Here is a 20,747-nt window from a genome sequence, read left to right as displayed (position 1 = left end):
AGCATGACACTCTCCTGCAGCAAATGTCTGAAGCCAACACTGCACATCCACGATACCAGTGTAACACTATATTGCCATTCTATTATGATGAATACCCTGGACCCAATTGCAACCATAGCTTCGTTTCATTATCAAACCGTCGCAGAGAAGTTTTCTCGCTCATGAGGCAAGTTAGGTATTGCTCAACTTTAAAAACATGGTATGAGCAAGGCCAAATATATATCTTCTTACACATGTTATCAGTAGGGAAGTTTAAAGATATTCTTCTATTGTTATATATAAGATTTGTTTGTTTGTTGTTTAACGCCACACTCAGCAATATTCCAGCTATATGACGGCGGTCTGTAAAATAATCGAGTCTGGACCAGACAATCCAGTGATTGACATCATAAGCATTGATCCACGCAATTGGGATAGATGACGTGCATCAACCAAGTCAGCGAGTCTGACCGCCCGATCCCGTTAGGCGCCTTTTACGACAAGCATAGTCACCTTTTACGGCAGATGAAAATATAAACACTATTAGAGGTACATGATATTGAACAAGATCGTCACACGGCACGATGAACCATTTTAATCCAAGATTTTGGGATCAAGCATTGACATTTAGGACCAGTGGAATCTCTCAGCCTTAGATCCAGAAACAGCAGTTCTTGGTCGACTTTACACCCTCTGAGCACAGAACAATTAAAGGAGTGTTGATGTTGACAATACAATCACACTTATGAGTAGATTGTAAGTTGACAATTCCTTGTGTGGTCATTGTGAAGTGTAAATTTGAAAGTTGAACTGTGTTTTTACCAGACTGTCGTTCCCTGGCAGGCAGCCACCCTGACACTGGACTACTCACCTCCAGGAAGTGGGCCAGGGCTGCATGGACGTGGGGCACGTTCAGGCTGGTTTGGAAGGCGTGGGATGCCAGTTCCGATATCACCTCCAGACATAGCCTTGTGGTTTCAGGGGAAAAGCTGGGTCAAAGGTCAAGGTCAATATACTTGTACATTACAGCAGCATACAGATAGGCACAATCAGTACATAATGTGTCAGTGTAGAGGTCATCACTCTGACATGGGCTGGAGAAATTGGTGGTGGGTGAGTGGTTGAGTGAGTGGTTGAGTGAGTGGTTGAGTGAGTGGTTGAGTGAGTGGTTGAGTGGTTGAGTGGTTGAGTGAGTGAGTGAGTGAGTGACCATAACAATAAACACGTCACTATTAAATCCTGGACACTTAGCATGACAAGGATACGCGGATAGTCCGAGCTCGATGGAAGCCATGAGGGACTTGAAGAGTTCAGGCGGCAGTTTGGGGAACTTGTCTGCGTGGATCTCCCCGAGGAAGGCTACCAACTTGAAGTAGTGACTGCACAGCGTTGGGAACTGAAAAAAAGAACAACAGTCACAATAACTTCTTTGAGAGGCATTTAGAAGTTCGAGTACATAGTTAGGATAAGATATAGGGATGAACAACTTCTTTTCAATTAGGTCTGACATTTTGGTTTAGGTTCTAACAACAAGAGAACATCAATTGTGTAATAATGGTGTAAGAACTTAAATTTCTACTTTACTAAGAAATTGTTATCCAAATATAACATTTGTTATGGTTGTTTTAACACGTTCATCAATGACAATTGCAAAATAATCTCCTTTAACAGGCAGATATTTTCACAAATACATGTCGAAACAAGAATAACTTTTCCAGGTTCAGGAAATGAGATGAGGCGGGGAGAAATGGGGTTTAACATAGTGTTAAAGATTATTGCAATGATATAGTGACATCCTTGCTTGTACTATTCCAGAGGAATGCTGTTTTTATAATAGTATCCCACTGATGTAGCACACATAACATGGACACCCCACTCAGACACAGTATACTGACTGAGCCAACCAGTCCCTTAATGCTGAGTGTCAGATGGGGTAACAACAAGTACCATCTTTTAACGTCTTTTGGTATGACGCGGCCGGGGATCGAACCACTAACTGTCCCCTCTTTGGGCATACACTCTATCCACTCAACCACTGGAGGCAGTGTAAGGAAGTGTCTTGGCAAAGCAGGGCTCGAGTTACGGAACTTCATTTAACTGCATAAATATATCTCAGATTTATGATGACTGTTTCATGATTGTACATAAACATTGCTCTAAAACATAATAGGATGTGCACATTATCTTGAAGTACCCACAGTTTGATGACATCCAGCCCAAGAAAGGATGACAAATTACATTTATCCCAGGAATTAATGATATAGTTTTGTACATAAAGCTTTGAGGTATTCACTGTGTTCAAAGATCGTTGTTGTGTGGAAAAGTAAGGCTGAGTCACACACACATATAGCTTTTGTGCATGTAGGAATATATATTAGGGTGCACTTTTCAAAAACAGGTTGCACTGGTGCATGTTAAATATAGCTAAATCAAGCCCTACAAAGTCATAGCCACCATACCTAAAGCTAGCTTACAAGTCACCAGTTCACATTATGATGCACTCTGAAGTTTTACAGTTTAACGACGCTTTTAGCAATATTCCGGCAATAACACTGCGGGGGACACCAGAAATGGGCTTCACACATTGTACCCATGAGGGCAATCGGACAGGCCTTCGGCGTGAGGAGCAAACGCTTTAACCACTGGGCCACCACACCGCCCACAAGTTAATAGTGAGTGATTGTGGTTTTACCCCGCTTTAGCAATATTCCAGCAATATCACTGTGCGGGACACCAGAAATGGGCTTCACACATTGTCGGGAATTGAACTCAGATCTTCAGCGTGCCCCCTACATGTTAGTAGAACAAAACAGGTGATTATTACCTTGAGTATTTCAGCATTCATGAGGGGTATGATGATGCTGAGGCCATACATGACGACATCGGCGCCCTCCATCTTCACACCGTCACTGGGCTCGTTTTCATCTGAAGTATGCAGCATTGTAGATATATGAGGACAAAGTTTTGTTTGTCTGTTTGTTTGTTGTTTTACGCCACACTCTGCAATATTCCAGCTATATGATGGCGGTCTGTAAATAATCGAGTCTGGACCAGATAATCCAGTGATTGATACCATGAGCATCGATCTAAGCAATTGGGATGTGATGACATGCATCAACCAAGTTAGCGAGCCTCACCACCCGATCCCATTAGGTTGCTGAAGACCTATTCTACCCTGGATCTTCACGGGTACTACCTGACAGTGAGAGATAACAGGAAATCACCTGGAGGGTACTGTGTGTTTACTTTACCTGGCTCTCCAAAGTCGATGAAGTCTTTGGACAGCAGGTTGGTGAGCAGCTCCATCACCAGCAGGATGTCTTGGTATTTGTTCTCCTCCTCCTCGCTCACATCCACCAGCCGCTTGCCTGACACACAGAATATGACCTGAATACATGTCCACCAGACAGAACATGACCTGAATACACGTCCACCAGACGCACAACATGACCTGAATACACATCCACCAGACACAAAACATGACCTGAATACACATCCACCAGACACACAACATGACCTGAATACACATCCACCAGACACACAACGTGACCTGAATACACATCCACCAGACACACAACGTGACCTGAATACACGTCCACCAGACACACATGACCTGAATACACGTCCACCAGACACACAACATGACCTGAATACACATCCACCAGACACACAACATGACCTGAATACACATCCACCAGACACACAACGTGACCTGAATACACATCCACCAGACACAGAACATGACCTGAATACACGTCCACCAGACACACATGACCTGAATACACGTCCACCAGACACAGAACACGACCTGAATACACGTCCACCAGACACACATGACCTGAATACACGTCCCCGAGACACACAACATGACCTGAATACACGTCCCCGAGACACACAACATGACCTGAATACACATCCACCAGACACACAACGTGACCTGAATACACATCCACCAGACACAGAACATGACCTGAATACACGTCCACCAGACACACATGACCTGAATACACGTCCACCAGACACAGAACACGACCTGAATACACGTCCACCAGACACACATGACCTGAATACACGTCCCCGAGACACACAACATGACCTGAATACACGTCCCCGAGACACACAACATGACCTGAATACACATCCACCAGACACACAACGTGACCTGAATACACGTCCATCAGACACACATGACCTGAATACACGTCCACCAGACACAGAACATGACCTGAATACACGTCCACCAGACACAGAACATGACCTGAATACACGTCCACCAGACACACAACATGACCTGAATACACGTCCACCAGACACAGAACATGACCTGAATACACGTCCACCAGACACAGAACATGACCTGAATACACGTCCACCAGACACACAACATGACCTGAATACACGTCCACCAGACACACAACATGACCTGAATACACGTCCCCGAGACACACAACATGACCTGAATACACGTCCACCAGACACAGAACATGACCTGAATACACGTCCACCAGACACAGAACATGACCTGAATACACGTCCATCAGACACACGTGACCTGAATACACGTCCATCAGACACACGTGACCTGAATACACGTCCATCAGACACAGAACATGACCTGAATACACGTCCACCAGACAGACAACATGACCTGAATACACGTCCAGCAGACACACAACATGACCTGAATACACATCCACCAGACACAGAACATGACCTGAATACACATCCACCAGACAGACAACATGACCTGAATACACGTCCACCAGACACACATGACCTGAATACACATCCACCAGACACACAACATGACCTGAATACACATCCACCAGACACACAACATGACCTGAATACACGTCCACCAGACACAGAAAATGACCTGAATACACGTCCACCAGACACACAACACGACCTGAATACACATCCACCAGACACACAACATGACCTGAATACACGTCCACCAGACACACAACATGACCTGAATACACATCCACCAGACACACAACATGACCTGAATACACATCCACCAGACACACAACATGACCTGAATACACGTCCACCAGACACACAACATGACCTGAATACACGTCCACCAGACACACAATGTGACCTGAATACTCGTCCACCAGACACACAACATGACCTGAATACACGTCCACCAGACACAGAACATGACCTGAATACACGTCCACCAGACACAGAACATGACCTGAATACACGTCCACCAGACACACAACATGACCTGAATACACGTCCACCAGACACACAACATGACCTGAATACACGTCCCCGAGACACACAACATGACCTGAATACACATCCACCAGACACAGAACATGACCTGAATACACGTCCACCAGACACACATGACCTGAATACACATCCACCAGACACAGAACATGACCTGAATACACATCCACCAGACAGAACATGACCTGAATACACATCCACCAGACACAGAACATGACCTGAATACACGTCCACCAGACACACAACACGACCTGAATACACATCCACCAGACACACAACATGACCTGAATACACGTCCCCGAGACACCTGCCTGACACACAGAACATGGGTATCTATAAAATTATATAAATGATGTGGCTTCATTAACATGACTGAACCTTTTTCTATATTATGTCTACCATGACACAGCACTGCTCCTGGAACAATGGCAGATTTATATGTTTTTGGTATGAAGGTCTGGACTCACCTGTGTTGTGCTTAGAGTAGGTCTGTATTGCCGACAAACTGAGCTCGTACAGCTTCCGTGCCTTCATCTGGGAAACAAAACAGCATAAACATCAGTTCACAAGATGCCATGACAGTAAACATTGACAAGCAAAGGGACACAAAAATCAATCCTACAATTCCCCCGGGTTGTGGGAGGGGCATTTTAATCATGTAGATTACAGAAACAGGGGACTGGCACTTAACAATGTGTATCAACATAGACATTGTGTTTCTAGTGATGAGACTTCCAAAGTCAGTTGATACGGGTGTGCAGTAACTACCGTATAGCACGTAATAAGCACCCCGCTCTAATAAGCGCCCACGGCGATATTTGCTAATATATTGGCTAGTGAACAATCACAACTAGCACCCCTTCCAATCGATCAATGTATTTTTTCGTGTATAATACGCACTCATGTGTTATATGCACCCTTAATTATGGGCAAATAAATTCTGGAAAACATATCCGTCATGTATAATACGTACAGACTTTTCTTTTGTATCATTTCAGGCTGTCAGCATAAACCACAAAATTTATGATCTTTCAACTCTTTTTTCCCCCAAAATATTATTATAATGAGATCCGCCAATTTCTAATTTTGAGAGCACCCTAGGGTCTTATTACGTAGAATACGGTATGTTATTCAAACTTGAACCATGACAGGCGACTGACCTCACTCAGGTAGCACAGTTGCTTGTTGACGATCTCGGAGAACAGCTCTAGGATCATTGGAACCACCTCCTCATAGCTGTGGTACAGATCTACAGGGGGGAGATAGAACTGCCATTGAGAATGGTTGTAATAATCTACATTGCAAGTCCTTGGGGGACACAAACAAACATCATTTTTAAATGTGAATCTTACACAATACACAGCTTTTTCATTGGGCGAAAGGTCGGTCACATGACTGCGAAACTGAAGTTCATAAGTTTAAGTTTGTTTTTTGTATAACGCAGAAAACTTCAGAAATCTCTCCCGTCACGTTTGTCGTGTCGGACATTTTGATTTCTTGTACTTGATGTTAATTTATTATGACTTAGAGACAAACATTGTATGAACATCGTCACAAGCTGAAGGCAGAAGGACACTTCCTTCTACTCTGTGACTCACCCAGCAACTTGACACTCTCCGCTAGGAGGGGTGAGAGGAAGAGGAAGATGCGGTCCAGGTTGATGAGTCTGGAACCCTGGGCTATCCCCAGCAGCACGTCGAGGATGCCCATCACAGCATTCTTACACGTAACCTTCTTGTCTGCAAAGTGCTCCTGACACACCAGGGCATAGAAGCGGTCGTGGACAGACTGCAGCACCTGGGACAGTCAACGTTTCATCATTATCTGTTATCTTCATACCAACTGCATCACCAGTACAGAAGCTCACCTGGTTAGACAGTGTGGTTGTCTTTGAAAGAATAGATCTGTTTCAAATGAAAGCAACAAAAGACACTTCCATAATTTATAAGAAAATCTCAACTAAAACTAGAGTCGATTCTGACTAAAATCACAAGCATGTGCCTGTGAATCACCATCAAACAGTCATAAAACCAAGCCTCAACTGTTTAGCAGTGGGTGCGGTGAGGTGACATGGGGTTTAACGTCGCATCCAAGATTATTGCACTTATATAGCATGTATGCATGCATGTGTGTATTGCTGCTTGTGCTAGTCCGGACTGATGCCGATTTATAGTGCTAGCCCACTGATATACCATGCCGCAGTTTAACATGAATACCCCACTTAGACACAGTATACTGACTCCGAACAGACCAGTCCTTGTTTTAGCCCCTAACTGCTGAGCACCAGGCAGGGTAACAACAAGTACCATCTTTTAACATCTTTTGGTATGACACAGCCGGGGATCGAACCCCGGACCTTCCTCTCTCTACCACTAGTCAATGAAGGCGGGAGTTTCTTTGAAGGCATATAGCTGTTGTAAATAAAGGCAACAAAAACAATTCCATAATCATAAAATCTCTACTAAAAGTTAAGTCTATTGTACGATTCTGGCAATTATTAATTTCCAACTCAGAGAGCAGGTTTGTGCAACCCCTACCAGTTTCCAATACTCCTCCTTGTTGGAGTCCTCCCTGAATCCAACTCCCGCCAGTACGAGAGCCTTCATCATGAGGCGGCGGACAGAAGATGGCAGGCCATCGATAACAGCATCATTGTTGGCCTCCATCCGCGCCAGATGCCATAGGTTCTCCACCTTGATCACGTATGACGCCCTGAAAACACAGACTTCGGGATTTGCTGATACAATCTTGACATGTCCGTGATGATTGAAAACCAACTGCTGGTCCTACCTACTTAGAATAGTTTTCATCAAATATTATTATGTAGAGGACACATTATATTTTGAAAAAGAATTGAAAAGAAAAGGAGTTCAATTTATTTTTATTTGCCCAACTATATAAAGAAGAATAATAAACATCATCATGATCATGCAGAATTACAGTAAGGATTTGTAATGATTGATTAAATACATCATATGTAGAGTGAATGAGTGCACGCGTGGGTGCATGGATGAGTGGGTGCGTGGATACGTGGATGCGTGCATGGGTGAGTGCGTGGGTGGGTGCATGCGTGGATGCGTGGGTAGGTGGGTGCGTGCGTGCGTGCATGCGTGGGTGGGTGCGTGCGTGGGTGCGTGCGTGCGTGCGTGCGTGCATGCGTGCATGCGTGAGTGAGTGAGTGAGTGAGAGTGAGAGCAGTTTCAGTTGCTAGTATATCACAGCATGTCAGCTTGATGTGGGCGGCAAGTCTGAAGGATCATAAGTAGAAAATGTGAAAAAATATCAAAATGTTAAAGGCATTAGATGAAGCCGATAATGATCAGTGTACCTGGCCTTTGTCTCCACCAGCGCTGAGAACATCTCCATCGTATCCTTGAGCAGGGACTCTTCACTGCTCCAGATGTTGAGGTTGTTGATGGTCTTCTGCAGCAGGAAGGAAATAGTCCACTGTGCTCCGTCAGTGTCACGGCCAAAGGCTGCTGACAGCGCCATGCTCATCTACAACACATACAGCACTTGATGCTACAGGCTGGTGGAATCTGACACCAGGCTTACAGTGCCTAAAGTGACCAGAATCACAGATCTTCATATAGATATTGGTGAGGGGTAATTACCCATTTTCACATTCACACCTAACACACAAAACTGAGAAGGTCAGTTGATGTGACTTGTTTTGTTTGTTTGTTTGTTGTTTAACACCACACACAGCAATATTCCAGCTATGAAGGTGGCCTGTACATAATCAAGTCTGGACCAGAAAATTAGTGATTGACATCATGAGCATTGATCTACGCAATTGGGATACGATGACATTCATCAACCAAGTCAGCAAGTCTTACAACAAGCATAGTCGCCTCTTACAACAAGCATAGTCACCTCTTACAGCAAGCATGGGTTGCTGAAGACCTATTCTATCCCGGATCTATTTTACCCGAGGTTGTCCCTTTATGTACCCTATGTTTAAATCAACCATAACGAAACTTGAATGGTGCCTTTCTTGTCATTGACGCTGATTCAAAATGCTACTCTGAGAATGTCTAACAAGCAACTGTATGCAAGATGCACTGAACTTTAATATGGTAATTACGGCTAGTTTTGGTATTCTGAGATTTTAAAATTGTTAGTAAACTGTGGGAATAAATGGTGCCCAACAAATAACTTCTAAACTTGTGTAAATGTGAACACTGAACTGCTAACAATATACACAGCCTAAAATTAGTGCCTCGTCCATTGTGCAACTGACAATTAGTTGTCTGACAAACAGTGTTCCCTCGTTACCTGCCAATGTTAAACATATGTCACAGAAACGGACAAACATACATGCATGAAGGACTGACAGCAGGGCCTCGCTCCACACAGTGATCTTCATGCTACAACTGTCGTAAGCCAATTATTGGGCGTTAAGATCGCCTTAGCACCACGACCGATTTGTGGAACATCGTTCAAGAGTTGATCTTTGTTCAGTTTCCGGGTATACAGAATTTACTCATTCTTTACACATACTAGTATCACAAAGACACACTGAAGCTAAATCTTTTTCAAACATGAACGTTTAAGTCCAAGAAACTCTGGTAGTTCTTTCATAGTAACAGTATCGGTTGAGGTAAGGCATAGCAAAACATTTTTATGCCTGCCCTATCTGCAACATTTCAACAGGTAACAAAAATGCTTTTTTCAGTTATGTTTGACAATAACAAATACAATGAAAACTGCCTTAAAGGTGCAAGATCCGACTTCTAAGTGATACTTTTCTTATAATATATTGGGGGAAAAAAGACCAAATATTGAAAATATTACCCAGTACTTTGTGTAACAGTATCGGGTGATATAACTTGCTCAAACAGATTTAAGAGAACAGAAACAACAGATCCGTTATAACACATCACCCATTGTAAAGATGCGATACCTTTTCACCATTAGCACGATTAAAAGTACATGTCCAAGACAGGGATCCGGAAAATTTAAAATCCCCATTGGACATTTGCATTTAGGCCACGCCCCCTTCAAATAGCGTATTTTAGTACGACTTTTCACACACATTACAAGTTGTTGCGTTCAGTGTTCCCTCGTTATTGCACGCTTCAATATAGCGCTAACTCGGTTATAGCGAGCGGTAAAGCATGGCTCCCAAAATTTACTAACATTTTCAATAAACTCAAGTTTTCCAATGACACGATGTTTTCCCCCATCTCAGAAAACATTATCAGCTGATCACCGCGATCACGTAACACCGGAAATACCAGTCAATAAATCCGAACTGAAGTATGCAATTTAATCCTATTATTATAATATCTGGTAATAAAAAAATTGTTCATTGTTTATCTGGACCCCAATACCAGACCTGTTTACTTTTTACCTGCCATAACAGTAAAAAGGTGTGAGTGCTAATTACAGATTAGATCTTGCACCTTCAATACAAAAACAACGATAGCAAAATAAACAGCCTTGGTTCCCAGGCATTCTGCTTCATACCCTCTGTGGCGTGCTCCATGAAACACGGACCACCCCTTGCCAACACGAAATCTTCCTAATGGCTGCCTGAGAACCCAAGTTGTAATCTGAAGGTTAGTACAACAATAGAACAGTGTGGTGTACTCACACAGGCGGGGCGAGAGGGAGGTGGGGACTGAGGGGAGGAGACCTGCAACAGCAGGACCAATCAGATTGAAGATCGCAGAAAGTGGAAACATGGCAGATGAACATTTTCATATCAAGGCATCAGACTACTAATTGTCAGGTTTTAGAATGTCTAGATGTTCCTACCTGTGTACAGTGAGGGTTGAGTGTGTGACTCACCTGGGAGTAGTAGTTCTCGTCGGGGAGGAGGTAGGAGTGGATCCACCGCCGCAGGAACCACATGGTCGAACGACCAACCTCCGGGCTTAGGCAGTCGCCCAACTTGACGTCCGTCGCTCGAGTTTCCACCTCACACAGTCGAAACATCCCAGCAATCAGCCTGACCACATAATGGAAATACTGTATATCTTGAAATTAAAGCGAGCGTGAATAAAGTGCAAAAAATGCAAGTTGTCCTTGCTCACATTAACTCAACTACACATTTATCATGTTTATGTCTCCACTTTGACTATCAACAATAAGACGGAATTACTGCACACTTTGGATAGCGGAAATACCAACTTGAATATAAACAAACAACTATATTCCACATCACAGTTTATTGTTTTTACGATAGTGCTCTTCTCAGCACTAATAAGCGGTGCTATCTGCTGTTTGATTGAATTAAGGTAACATTGGATTAAGGTAAGGATATGTGTCATCCCACTGGGGAGGGGGGGGGGGGGGGAATTCGCATTAATATTGAGTCGCATTTGGGGCTAGGGGTCGGTAATCATATTATTTTGGAGACGCATTCATTTCAAGATTTACAGTACTGAAGTCATAGATACTTGTTTTAATACAATGTGACTATTTGTAAAGGTACAGAAGCGATTTCATGATCACAGAAATCCACATTGAATCCAAGAGACAGGTTATCATAAATATACATGTCTTTTTTTACACTATGAATCATAAACAACAACTACATTCTAATATTTTATCAAACTCTGATATGCAATGCGCGAGGCTATTGCGATGTAGATCACATGATGGACTGAGCATGTACTGTTGCGTTGGTCTTCTACCCGGGTTGATCGTCTATAACGCTAATCAATCTGTTTTACCCCATAGGTAGTGTTGTAGTGAGGGATCACAATACTGACTGATCAACTATAGTAATATGAAAAAATCGGTTGTTCTTTAATTTCTTTTGAGAAGAATATTGACCTGGGTCGTTAAGATCAAGGGACATAATTTCTGAAGCAACATACCACAAATCCTACCCATTGAGATGTCTTCCTTCGTTGTTGTTTACGTGAAGCCCTCATTTCCTTACACCCATGCTAATGATGATCTTTCAAAACCTAATTCACAAAGAATCTACTTGTTGGCAGTGTGGCCCCTAAAGGTTCCACCCTACCACATCAGAATCAGTTGTTCCGACAGCCACTTTCATGGAGAAGATAGAATGTGCAGAGAGAAACTTGGCAACTGTTTTTGGATGATATTGAGCACGATTTATATGTTTTTTAAATATAAATCCATCCAATAACTAACATGTCCTTATTTTTCATTATCTAATCCTAGGTTGTTGTTTTTAACGCTGAATGTGTCCAAAAATATTTTCAAATTCGTGACATTTGGTGCTGAACTGTGATTGGTGTTTCACTTCCTGTTCTCGGAACTGGAGCTGGCTCAGCTATACAGATCTGGCGATTTTATTGCAGCTTTAAGGCCAGGCTATGCATATATGAACATGGATTGGCTAGTGGCTGTTGTTGAATGCCTAATTATTTTTTAATAACATCAGAACTTAAAATGTAGCACTTGATGACACTGAGGATGAGGCAGCTTTGGTTACCTGACCACCCAGTCTGTGCTCTGGTCACTTCCTGGGATGCTGTTGAGGGTCTCCCCCGGTGATGCCAGGACCTGCAGCGTGGTCTGGACGTTGACGTTCTGTGACTGGCTGATGGAGTAGTTCATGACATCGGACGGAATCATGGGGGTCTCGCCTTCAGACTCTTCGGTCAGGACATGTGCTGAAGTGGGAGAGCACGGTCACATCAAAAGTTTCCAATAAACTTGTATATGACAGGATTGACTGTACAAAAAACAGCTCCTAATCTAACTGTTAATTCCTGTTGACACACGACCCACTACCCTGTAATATAATGCTTTCCTCCTGCAATCCTGTACATGGGGGTTTCTCTAGACCTGCTCAGAGGCCGACATTTGGCCCAGAGACAGTAGCAAATGACAGTGAACTTTCCCAATTTGAATTTTATATTTCCGGACTCCTCAGAATTTACAATAGTAATAGTAAAAAAGATAAAATTTTGAACAATATCACGATTAGACCCCCCTCTCATTTGTCTGCCCCCTCATAAATCCCTGTGGATTTTTTGCTTTATTAATACTTAATAGTAGTTAATCTCCCCTTCTTTAGACACAGCTTTAACCACATTGCCATCCCTTTTGTTAACATGAGAACCCTGTGCAGATTCCATAGCATCACAGGCATGTCAATACAGCAGACTGAACTGGGGATTGGTAGTCAGACTCGGCTACTTGTCTGATGTCTGTCATCGTATGATGCTCATGCTTTCAGTCACCTGTTTGTCTGGCCCAGACTGGGTTATATATATATATATATATATATATATATATATATATATATATATATATATATATATATATATATATACACTCTGATAGAGCAGTACCTGATATGAGGATGAGCCAATGAATATCTTCATGCAGACAGTTGAGTACAGACATGTCTAGGGATGCGTTGTGGTTGCCAGAGTTCAGCCTCTGTTGCTGTAACCGCTGTAACTGGCCATGTAACCGACCAATACGGTCCTCCAAAACTCTGTAACAAAGCAATTACTCACTAAATTCACTGATTTTTTTGTTTATTCATAAAAATAATCAAATCATATATACTGCTAAAAATATAATTAAAGATCATGAATATTTTGGGGAACATTTTTTTGTAGCGAAGACTGGGCACACAATTTCCTAAAAATATCTCTCAAAACATTTTTGGTTTAGTTAATCTTACAACAAATCTTACGCTAATGGGAAACAATTCAATTCCACAGGTCCACTAAACAACTTGGTAGTGAAAATAGTGTGAGTGAGTTTAATGCCGCTTTTAACATTATTCCAGTTATATCGCGGCATGTCAGCTTAATGTGGGAGGAAAGCCCGAAGTGATGCAGGTCACGGACGTTTACCACTTCGGTGAAACCCACAAGCACGGGTATGGTGCTGACAAACCTAGAAACATAATTGGAGCAAACCGGATTCGATCCAACAATCATAGTTTTCTGGCGTGCCCAAGGGGCCAACTCTGCACAGTGAATCGTGGCCCCTTAGACGACTGGGCCACCCGTGCCCCCGGTAGTAAAAACAAGATCACACACTACGCTAAGTATGCTGGGATGTTGACAATGCTAATTCCTGCTCATGGCTATGACACTCACTTTGCAAGGAGGGGGATGGTGTGTTCAGGTACAATCCGGGCAAGGGCACCGATACAACAGAGTTGGTCTGAAAACTTGTCCCGGTCATCCTCCTCTGTCTCATCAATCTCCTCATCATGAGCTGAAGCACTTCCATTCTGAAATGTTGTAACGAGCACTGTTTGAAATAGAATAAATTACCAAGCTGCCATCACGACCCAGAGACTTTAAAAGCTGCAGGCCTATATTAAACACTTCCGGACATCATTTAACAAAAAGATGAAGCTTACAGTGATAAATAAATCAATTCATAAATTCAATGCAGCCCATAAGGTTTAGGTTGGTTTGGTTTGTTGTTTAATGCCGCACTCAGCAATATTCCAGCTATATGACGGCGGCCTGTAAATAATCGAGTCTGGACCAGACAATCCAGTGATTGACAACATGAGCATCGATCCACGCAATTGGGACCGATGACATGCATCAACCAAGTCAGCAAGCCTGACCACCAGATCCTATTAGTCGCCTTTTACGACAAGCATAGTTGCCTTTTATGGCAAGCATGGGTTGCTGAAGACCTATTCTACCCCAGATCTTCACGGGCCCAGCCAATAAGGACCCATACAAATTTGAAACTATGGGCCCAACACAAGATCTACCAGCCACAGGTCTATTGGCAGACGGTTATTTCGAACAAAGTACGGTGTAATGTTATACCCCACAAACATACTGTAGTCGGACTGACCACCCATGTGTATTACTGACCATCAGCTGTGTGCGGATCCCCTCGGGGGAACTGATGTGACACTGGACATAGGAGTTGAAGATTTCTGTGGCGTGTGGCTTGAGTGCACCTTCTGGGAAGGACTTGACGTTGGTGGCAAACTGCATCCAGGTGTCCAGCATCTTCTCGTATGCCTCCATGTGGATTGTGTCATCCCGATCCATCTAGAACAGCCGATGAACAAGAGGTGAGGTGAGGTGAAATGGGGTTTAACGTCACGTCCAAGATTATTGCACTTATATAGCGACGTGCATGTACGTGTGCATGTGTGTATGGCTGCTTGTACTAGTCCGGACTGATGCCGATTAATAGTGCTAGCTCACTGAGATACCATGCCGCAGTTTAACATGAATATCCCACTCAGTATACACAGTATACCGACTCTGAGCCGACCAGTCCTTGTTTTAGCCCCTTAATGCCGAGCGCCAGACAGGGTTAAGAGTACCATCTTTAAATGTCTTTTGGTATGATGCAGCCGGGGATCGAACCCCGGACCTTCCGCTCTCCGGGCGGATGCTCTACAATTAGACCACGGAGGCGGTCCCAATGAACAAGAAGGTGAATGGTGAGATGCACATATATCGGCTCAAGCATGAGGAAATGAAATTCATGGGGACTTTTTCTTAACCAGACTTCAAAACAAAACACAGAATATTAAACATTAGTTCCAACAAATGGCAACTTAAAAACTAAAGAATCAAAGACAAACTTCACATGACATACCGCCTCTTCCTTGGCTGCCTCCTTCCCCATTGAGCATGTCAGTCTGGTCATGTGATCAACGAAGGCCCGGAAGTGCAGCATCGGCAGTTCCATGAAGCATGCCAGCGGGAACATCATAGCCAGGTTCTTGAAGCAGTTGGAAATACCAAGGTGCTCGAAATCTTGAAGACCCAGTCTGCACACACAATCGATAAACGATAGAATTAACATCATTGTTGGAACTATCACCAATATCTATATCTGGGCAGCATGTATTGATGTACAGTGCAATCTGTACGAAGCTGCCTGAGTAATCTAAATCTCTGTACAAAAAGCCAAATGTGACTGATCGGAACTTTACCCAATCCTGAACTGAAATTGTGTGACAAATAACTAGAGACACCATTATCACTGCAATATCTTTACCCCATGAATGCTACTGCCGTTGCTTAACGGTCTCATGACAAATGCTTCTGTTTATACTTCTTATTATACACATTATGTACATAACATGCAAGTGGTATCTTTGCTTTCTGTTGCCATGGTGTGGACAGACAGTAATAAGGTCAAGTCGGGTGTGTCCAACCCTGGAGAAGTCAATCTATCTCTCCGGGCTACAGGCGACCCATGGTCCGACTGTTAACAATGATTTCACTCTCTGTCAACTTGGTGATCCCGGTGCATCTAGTTTTTCCCTACCCTGTGAGAAGCTGTAGGAAGCCATCGATATAGCTGGTGAGGTACTGGATCTTGGCCTTGTCATCACTGAAGATTTGGCCATTGAGCGATGCAAGCTGACTGAGGCACTGTGAGGCATGATGGGCCATTTCAGAATTGTGCCGAACCTTGTCATAGATCTGAAATATAAACAAGGAAAGGGTCAAGTTTCTTAAAAGGAGAAAAAATTAACACATGAAATAAAGAGTCAGCCAAATGTGGAAGCAAAATAGCAATGCAGATATTAGATGTGAACAAATTGAGGGCATAAATCAGGGATAGGAAGCCATGGTCACTGGAGCCTGGCACACAAAGGGGATGCAACTCCGCACAGCAAATTGTGCTGGCTTAGACCACTGGGCAACAAGTGTTCCCAAGTCTTGAGTGTGTGATGGCATGAGTAAGTAAGTAAAACATAGTTTCAGTTGTATCAATTTTTTTGTTTTTTTACGGCACACGCTCAGCAATAATCCAGTTATAAGACAGCAGACTGGTCTTGACAATCCAATGATTGATATTGTGAGCAACAATCAATGCAGCTGGGGTGTAATGACACCCTATCAACCAATTCGCTTCAGAGGGACATTGCTTACCTTGAAGAACAGCCCCAGCACTGTGGAGTAAAGCCTTGGGAAGAAGGGTCAATAGGGAGGGACAATGCTTACCTTTAAGAACAGCCCCAGTACTGTGGGGTAACGCCTTGGGTAGAAGGATCAATAGGGAGGGACATTGCTTACCTTAAAAAACAGCCCCAGCACTGTGGGGTAAAGCCTTGGGTAGAAGGGTCAATAGGGAGGGACATTGCTTACCTTGAAAAACAGCCCCAGCACTGTGGAGTAAAGCCTTGGGTAGAAGGGTCAATAGGGAGGGACATTGCTTACCTTGAAGAACAGCCCCAGCACTGTGGAGTAAAGCCTTGGGTAGAAGGGTCAATAGGGAGGGACATTGCTTTCCTTGAAGAACAGCCCCAGCACTGTGGGGTAAAGCCTTGGGTAGAAGGGTCAATAGGGAGGGACATTGCTTACCTTGAAGAACAGCCCCAGCACTGTGGGGTAAAGCCTTGGGTAGAAGGGTCAATAGGGAGGGACATTGCTTACCTTGAAGAACAGCCCCAGTACTGTGGAGTAAAGCCTTGGGTAGAAGGGTCAATAGGGAGGGACATTGCTTACCTTGAAGAACAGCCCCAGCACTGTGGGGTAAAGCCTTGGGTAGAAGGGTCAATAGGGAGGGACATTGCTTACCTTGAAGAACAGCCCCAGCACTGTGGCGTAAAGCCTTGGGTAGAAGGGTCAATAGGGAGGGACATTGCTTACCTTGAAGAACAGCCCCAGCACTGTGGAGTAAAGCCTTGGGTAGAAGGGTCAACAGGGAGGGACATTGCTTACCTTGAAAAACAGCCCCAGCACTGTGGAGTAAAGCCTTGGGTAGAAGGGTCAATAGGGAGGGACATTGCTTTCCTTGAAGAACAGCCCCAGCACTGTGGGGTAAAGCCTTGGGTAGAAGGGTCAATAGGGAGGGACATTGTTACCTTGAAGAACAGCCCCAGTACTGTAGGGTCCAGCAGTGTGTCCCTCCATGATGCGTTGGGCTTCAGGGTGATGTTCTGGTTGATGGAAAAACACCCCACATGTTTTCTGATAACTGTCGAAGGTGAAGGAACTGAACATCCATTGTTTGACAAAACCACAGCATGACAGCCTCACTTTCCACCAGCCTACACTAGTAAATGCTTGTGAAATACTACATGTATGTTTGTCAGTTGTTTTACATCACAGTCAGCAATATTCCAGCTATAGTCCAACGAAGCTGTCAGGGTTATGGACTAGAACTTCATATCGTCGCCAAAAACATGCTATATATACTACATACTACCATATTTTCTCTATTAGACGCTAGGCAGTCTATTAATTGTGATAGCCGTTGACCCGGTGTGTATTAGAGACCTAGCTTTTACTAGAGACCCAGCGTGTAATAGAGGAAATATTGATATGTTTTACAGTTCCTATGGGTGATCGATCGGCAGCTATTTTTTATGAATTGATATGTAGTCCATCGCTGCATTCATGTGCACATTTTTTGTGTGAAAATTCTTAAAAATTTAAAAGGGGTTACGGTTTCAAAAAGGAAACCACTGATGTGAGTTCTTCATAATATCAACCACTGGTTCCTGGGACAGACTAGAACCAGAGGGTGATATTTGGACAAATTCCCACATGGTCAGCGTATGACAGAGTTAGCAGGGTCAAGCATGAGGAAATCGGTGTGTTGGCATGATATGTTATTTAGTTTGTTACTGAACTTTCGTCAGTTTGTTGAAATACAAAGCTCAAGAACAGACTGGCAAAGGAAGCACAGTAAACTACATTTATAACGAACTTGCTCATAATGAACTGACGGATATAACGAACTGTTTTATGGTCCCGTCCCTTTGCTGTATATAGTATAATGAACTACGGTTATAACGAACAAAAATTAGTGGTCCCTTTAAGTTTGTTATGACTGTTGTTTACTGTACTGCCAAATTTTATCACATTCAGTCGAACCGTTTGCAGCTGCTGGACCTGAGGAGTCACATGCATGTGAAAGTTGAAACAAGTGTTAAGAAGGTATATGTCAAACTGGGTGTAACGTAAGGCTAAGAAACAGGATGAAATAGGCTGATGGACAGCACTTTTTGCCAGTCAATCGCCAAGCATGTGTTGTGAAGGATACGAGTTTTAGGTGTGAATTCCCAGCTGAGGACCTGCTCTGTGATGGAGAGGACACGGTTAAGGACGGCAGTGGCTTCGCGGGTCAGGGGGGTCGGCTGTGCATTAAGCTCGTTCAACACTTGCATGGAAAACATAAACACCTTCTTCAGGTCCTTCTCCTGCAATAGAAGGCAGAGATGGGTGTGAAGGATGCAATGTACAGTGGAAAGGAGTGGAGTCCGATGAAGAGCTGCTTGAGGACCGGAATGATGAGTTGGGTGTCAGGGAGGTGATGAGTTGGGTGTCAGGGAGGTGAGGTGAAGAGTGGGATGAGGAGAAGCTGGGTGATGAGGAGGTGAAGTGATGGGTTTGGGTGGTGGCTCGAAACGGGATGGTGGGAAGCCTCAATGGGTGGAGGCAGTTGCCTGATATGGGATGGTGGAAACTTCACTGATGGAGATGGTGGCTCGATACGGGATGGTGGGAAGCCTCAATGGTGGACGTAGTTGCTCGATATGGGACGGTGGAAACTTCACTGATGGAGGTGGTGGCTCGATACAGGATGGTGGGAAGCCTCAATGGTGGACGTAGTTGCTTGATATGGGATGGTGGAAACTTCACTGATGGAGATGGTGGCTCGTTACGGGATGGTGGAAACTTCACTGATGGAGATGGTGGCTCGAAACGGGATGGTGGGAAGCCTCAATGGTGGAGGTAGTTGCTCGATATGGGATGGTGGGAAGCCTCAATGGTGGAGGCAGTTGCTCGATATGGGATGTGGGGTTGGTTGGGGGTGGTGGTGGGGGGGTGACTAGTAAGTAGTTGGTGAAGTAGGTGGTGGTGAAGGTGGTGGAGGTAGTGGGCGGGGACTCCACGACAAGATTGACAGTATATGGACCTATGGTCATGACACAGTGAAAGACTGTATCAAGAGAGATAACAGATTCCACGAAGGAATGTTTTTCACGTCACATCAGAATTGATCATAACGTGGTACTCGAAGTTTGAAGCATACGGACAACGTACCTCAAAAGCTCTCTTACAGCGCGTGTGGAACTCCCATGTGAAGCCGACGTTGCTGGTCCTACTTGAGCTGGAGTATTCGTTGAGGAGGGCTGTGAGCATGGAGCACGCCACAAGTTGCTGGGGGACAGGAAACATTCATGTGTATCTACCATGTTGGCTGCTACAAACAAGAAATATTCATGGCTGCACATATATACTGTATACATGTGCAGCCATAAATATTTCTGGGGGTACATGTAGCCCTAGTCTGTCTTACAGACCCTGATACAAATATATATCAAATACAGCCCATGCAAGTCTATAATGTTTGGCAAGTCTAGATCACTGCAGTATCAGGAAAATGAAGAGAGTCACTGGGCTCCTTTTTATTATATTTTTTATTAGGATAACTGAACAACTGTTTTTTTATGTACGATATGTTCATTTCAGAGACTAGATGTTAGTCTAATGTAGCCCAGTTGTCTAAGGTCCTTGCGATTTGCTGTGCAGAGTTGCGTCCCTTGGGCACGCCAGAAACCTATGATTGTGGGTTTGAATCCCGGTTCGCCCCGATTATGTTTCTAGGTTTGTCAG

The 20,747-nt window shown here is 43.9% G+C and overlaps 1 protein-coding gene across 1 annotated transcript in view; it reads right to left on the bottom strand.

Annotated features, from left to right (window-relative positions):
• LOC124152091 (exportin-4-like) overlaps positions 1-20,747 on the bottom strand; it is a 37,051-nt gene that overhangs the window by 7,533 nt on the left and 8,771 nt on the right. Inside the window, exons 5-23 of the mRNA XM_048380721.1 lie at positions 20,175-20,291; positions 19,171-19,327; positions 17,987-18,099; positions 16,441-16,598; positions 15,763-15,937; positions 15,021-15,203; positions 14,277-14,413; positions 13,512-13,660; positions 12,647-12,827; positions 11,023-11,182; positions 8,555-8,724; positions 7,764-7,938; positions 6,825-7,023; positions 6,387-6,475; positions 5,694-5,760; positions 3,231-3,347; positions 2,804-2,904; positions 1,245-1,375; positions 851-968 (exon numbers count right to left, since the gene is read on the bottom strand). Coding sequence (XP_048236678.1) covers positions 851-968; positions 1,245-1,375; positions 2,804-2,904; positions 3,231-3,347; positions 5,694-5,760; positions 6,387-6,475; positions 6,825-7,023; positions 7,764-7,938; positions 8,555-8,724; positions 11,023-11,182; positions 12,647-12,827; positions 13,512-13,660; positions 14,277-14,413; positions 15,021-15,203; positions 15,763-15,937; positions 16,441-16,598; positions 17,987-18,099; positions 19,171-19,327; positions 20,175-20,291 — 2,697 coding nt within the window. The remainder of the gene's footprint in view (positions 1-850; positions 969-1,244; positions 1,376-2,803; positions 2,905-3,230; positions 3,348-5,693; positions 5,761-6,386; positions 6,476-6,824; positions 7,024-7,763; positions 7,939-8,554; positions 8,725-11,022; positions 11,183-12,646; positions 12,828-13,511; positions 13,661-14,276; positions 14,414-15,020; positions 15,204-15,762; positions 15,938-16,440; positions 16,599-17,986; positions 18,100-19,170; positions 19,328-20,174; positions 20,292-20,747) is intronic.

The sequence above is a fragment of the Haliotis rufescens genome, unplaced genomic scaffold (genome assembly GCF_023055435.1).
Source record: "Haliotis rufescens isolate VD_foot unplaced genomic scaffold, xgHalRufe1.0.p SCAF_32, whole genome shotgun sequence".
Lineage (NCBI taxonomy): Eukaryota > Metazoa > Mollusca > Gastropoda > Lepetellida > Haliotidae > Haliotis > Haliotis rufescens.
The sequence above is the reverse complement of the archived record's forward strand: the minus strand, read 5'-3'. Positions and strand labels throughout refer to the sequence as shown.